General features: G+C 34.6%; 1 protein-coding gene across 1 annotated transcript; it reads right to left on the bottom strand.

Annotated features, from left to right (window-relative positions):
• Window positions 1–475: 475 nt before the first annotated feature.
• Window positions 476–2,719, bottom strand: LOC131651825 (pentatricopeptide repeat-containing protein At1g31920-like). Its single transcript, XM_058921531.1, has one exon. It carries the CDS (start codon window positions 2,380–2,382, stop codon window positions 565–567), a length of 1,818 nt encoding a protein of 605 aa, XP_058777514.1. The 5' UTR covers window positions 2,383–2,719; the 3' UTR covers window positions 476–564.
• Window positions 2,720–3,831: the final 1,112 nt, after the last annotated feature.

The following is a 3,831-nucleotide window of genomic DNA, read 5'->3' on the forward strand; positions in this document are numbered from 1 at the left end:
CTCTCAGTGGCAAATAATAAAAAAACAGATTGAATATCAGTCAAGGATCATCTCATTCCAATCCTGAAAACTAAAAGTTTTGGTGACTGCTCAAGGCCAAGAAGGCTCCTGTCATTGCACCTCGAATTCAGCAACAGCACATAGGAGTACTACCATTTACTATTTTTGAAAACACATGAATTGTGATATTTGATTTATGTGGCAACACATCATTTAAAACATGTGTAGTATAACTTTATATTGGTGCTTTATAGAAATTAAACTCAAAATTTTGTGGTAAGGTGTATCATACTCTATTTCAATTAGTTTTAAATTAAATTTGCACTTCCACACTTCCTCTTGTTCTCTTCTGTTGTTATATAAGCCAGCAATTTGGTGACTCTATCTTGTTATCTTGTACTCAAACATTAACACACAAAAAAAGGAGTTACCAAAGAAACGTGAAAATATAAGGATATAACAGCTATAACAAATGTGTGTGAGAAATGTGAACTGAGGCAGGAAAATTACCAGCCCTTACTTCTAAAAGAACCCTTAGGAACAAGCTCAAAAACATAATCAAATTCACCAATAATCTTTACATGAACAAGTTCCATCTTTAAAATGGTGGAAACGATGACGATCTCTTACAGTAATTTCCCTATCATAGATCATGGAAATGTATTTAGTGTAAGTATGACAGTCACTACACATCCTAAGATTTCTTGTTATTCTTAAAGGAGATCCTTCTGATGTATGTATCAATCCAAAAGCAATTGCTAACTTCTGACTATGACATTTCAATCTCTCCCTCTTTTCTTCTTCATCTACATCAAGCAACACTTGCGATGTATCGGGTATATACCCTTCGAATTTCAATTGCCATTCCATTTGGTGAATCATGTCATAGATGGTGTTCCATTGTTGTGTAGACTTGTCTTGTGAAACAAACTTGTACACTTTCCTCTTCGCTTCAATCAAACTAAACCCGGGTGTCTGTACTAAGTTTTTCTCGGCCATTTTTGTTCTGACCTTTGCTACATCGTCCCACTTTTGCGCCTTCACGTACATATTTGCTAGCAGTAAATAATCGCCAGTGTTATTTTGATTCAACGCGAAGAGATTTTCAGCCGCAATCTCTCCGATTTCTAAGTTATGATGAACTCTACAAGCACTTAACAGACTCCTCCAAATCACATCATTAGGCTTAATTAACATGCTCTTTATGAGTTCATAGGCTTCCTTTAGCTTCCCAAATCTTCCCAAGAGATCCACCATGCAACCATAATGTTGAACCGTTGGAACGATCTTATGCTCAAGTTGCATGCATTTGAAACATCGAAGACCCTCGTCGACAAGACCAGCATGACTGCAAGCACTCAACACCCCAACATAGACAACATCATCTGGTGCCAAACCTTCTTCCAACATCTCTGAGAAAATTTTAAGAGCTTTCTTACCACGTCCATGAATGGCAAGACCAGATATCATTACAGCACAAGAATATCTATTCTTCTCCGACATATTTTCGAATACACGCATACCTTTCTCAAGACACCCACACTTTACATACATATCAACCAACATTGTTTCCACAACAACATTGAGTTCACTAATGTTCCTCAACAAGATCCCATGTATACACTTTCCAAGACTAGGAGAACCCAAATGACTACAAGCAGAAAGCACATTCACTAGTGTGCTTTCTTCAACCCTACATCTTCCTTCCCTACTCATCTCTCCAAGAAGCATCAAACACTCATTCCACATCTCCACACAAACATGAGCACCAATAATAGCACTCCATGAAGCCACACTCTTTTCACCCATTTTATCAAACACAACACAGGCACATTCTATCGCCCCGCACTTACCATACATGTTAATCAAACTATTTTGCACAAACACATCACCTTCAAGACCCATCTTAAAAACATGTCCATGAATCTGAACTCCTTCATTTCGCGCGCCTAATAAAGAACAAGCCTTGAGAACAAAAGGATAAGTGAACTTATCAGGCTCAATTCCTCTTTCAAGCATTTCAACATACATCAACAAAGCTTCTTCAAGTCTCATGTTATTGACACTCCCTCTAATCATTGTATTGTAATCAAAGCTACATGGTTCATCCATCTGAGTGAAAATTGAGCAAGCATAATCCATGCTACCCCATTTTGTTAAAGCACAAGTTGCAACAAGATTGCTCATACAGAAAGAATCAAAGAAAATACCCCATTTCAAAACATGGGCATGAACTTGCTTCAATTCCTCCATACTGTTGCACCTTTTGAGTAAACATAACCATCCCTTTTCATTGAAACTATTGCTCAATTCAAAGCAATGGGGTTGATTGTTTGTAAGTGACAAAAAATGAGTTTGGTTATGGACAGTTGTCCAAGTCATCCTTTCACTAACACCACCATGTTATATTCAACAAACTGAAAATACACTTTGCAGCATACCTAACAACATTTCAAAATAATAAAGAACGAATGAACTCAAAATCTGATATGACAGAAACTAAAGAAGAGATAGTTTTTCACCAGATATGATACATGTTGCAATTATGTATGAAATGGCATTGGGAAGAAGAAAAGAAGCATTTTTTGGCGTAGTTTTGATGATTTTTTCCTGGGAAAAATGAAAGGAAGCGTGAATTTTGGTGAAGAGTGTTGGTTTTAGGGAGGATTTGAATCCATGAAATCTCAAAAGAGAATTTGAGACCATAATTGTTACAGTATGGGATTATGGGACAAAGGATTTATGGATAGGATAATGTTTGGTCCCATTAGAGTCATTGTGCAAGTTAGAAGGCCTCTCATATATCGCCATGTGTATGTTTGGATTTTAGATATTATTTAATTTTTTTCCTTGTTTTTTTGGTTTGAATTAGTTTTCTAGCATGCAAATACAGTTTTTTTTAATTTAAGTTTTTTAGTCGTTGCAAATATGTAAATCATATATTTTTGTTTTTTTTTTTTTTTAATTTTGGTATTTGTCTTGTGAAGCAATCCCACCGTCCATTAGCAGGGTCCTGTTTAAAGTCAGAAAAGAGTTCTGTATGAACTAAGACTCAAACCTCTATCATTAGACCAATTCTCTGGGGTTCATATATTTTTGTTTTAACACGTGAAATGTAAAATATGTAAGTTTGAGAGTCGCATTTAAAAAAAGAGGTGAGTTAGGAGTTTTAAAAAAATTATGGTTTTAGAGACAATAGTGATTTATTTTTCTAATTTAGAGTATGAGTGATAAAGCAATAAAATATAAAAAAAATAAAGAATACTAAAAATTATACTCAGTTCTCTAATAATTCGAGAGTACATTTAGTTCCCTTATATATTGTATGAGATTTCCATTATTATTAAATCTTTGTACAGTTTATCACTAAGACTCTCCTACAATCTTCTAACAATAACAAAGAAGTACATCACTTCCTTAATTTTCAAAAACACTAAGATAGCACCCCACTATCCTAGAATACAACAATGAATAAGAATTATAATTTGTTCTTGACTTCAAATCAAGAGATATTACAATAAATGTTCTTCTCTTTGTACAAAAGTACAATCCATTAAAGATGATTTAGTGCTCCAATATATAAAGGGAACTCTCTAAAATGATATGAAAATAGAAAAACAGTAAGTTGGATTGGTGTTTTAAATTTGACAAAAAGGTAACTATGATAAGTGGAGTTAAGGGTTGTTTATATTGCCTAGAACACCCCTTCAATTACTGACAATCGTTTACAAACATTCCATGAACAAGTGCACTGGTCTCACACAGTTACAAAATGAAAAATTGTGATGGTTCAAAAGTGTATTCGACTACATCATATGTGTATTCAACTAG

The sequence above is a fragment of the Vicia villosa genome, linkage group LG2 (assembly GCF_029867415.1).
Source record: "Vicia villosa cultivar HV-30 ecotype Madison, WI linkage group LG2, Vvil1.0, whole genome shotgun sequence".
NCBI classification, from domain to species: domain Eukaryota; kingdom Viridiplantae; phylum Streptophyta; class Magnoliopsida; order Fabales; family Fabaceae; genus Vicia; species Vicia villosa.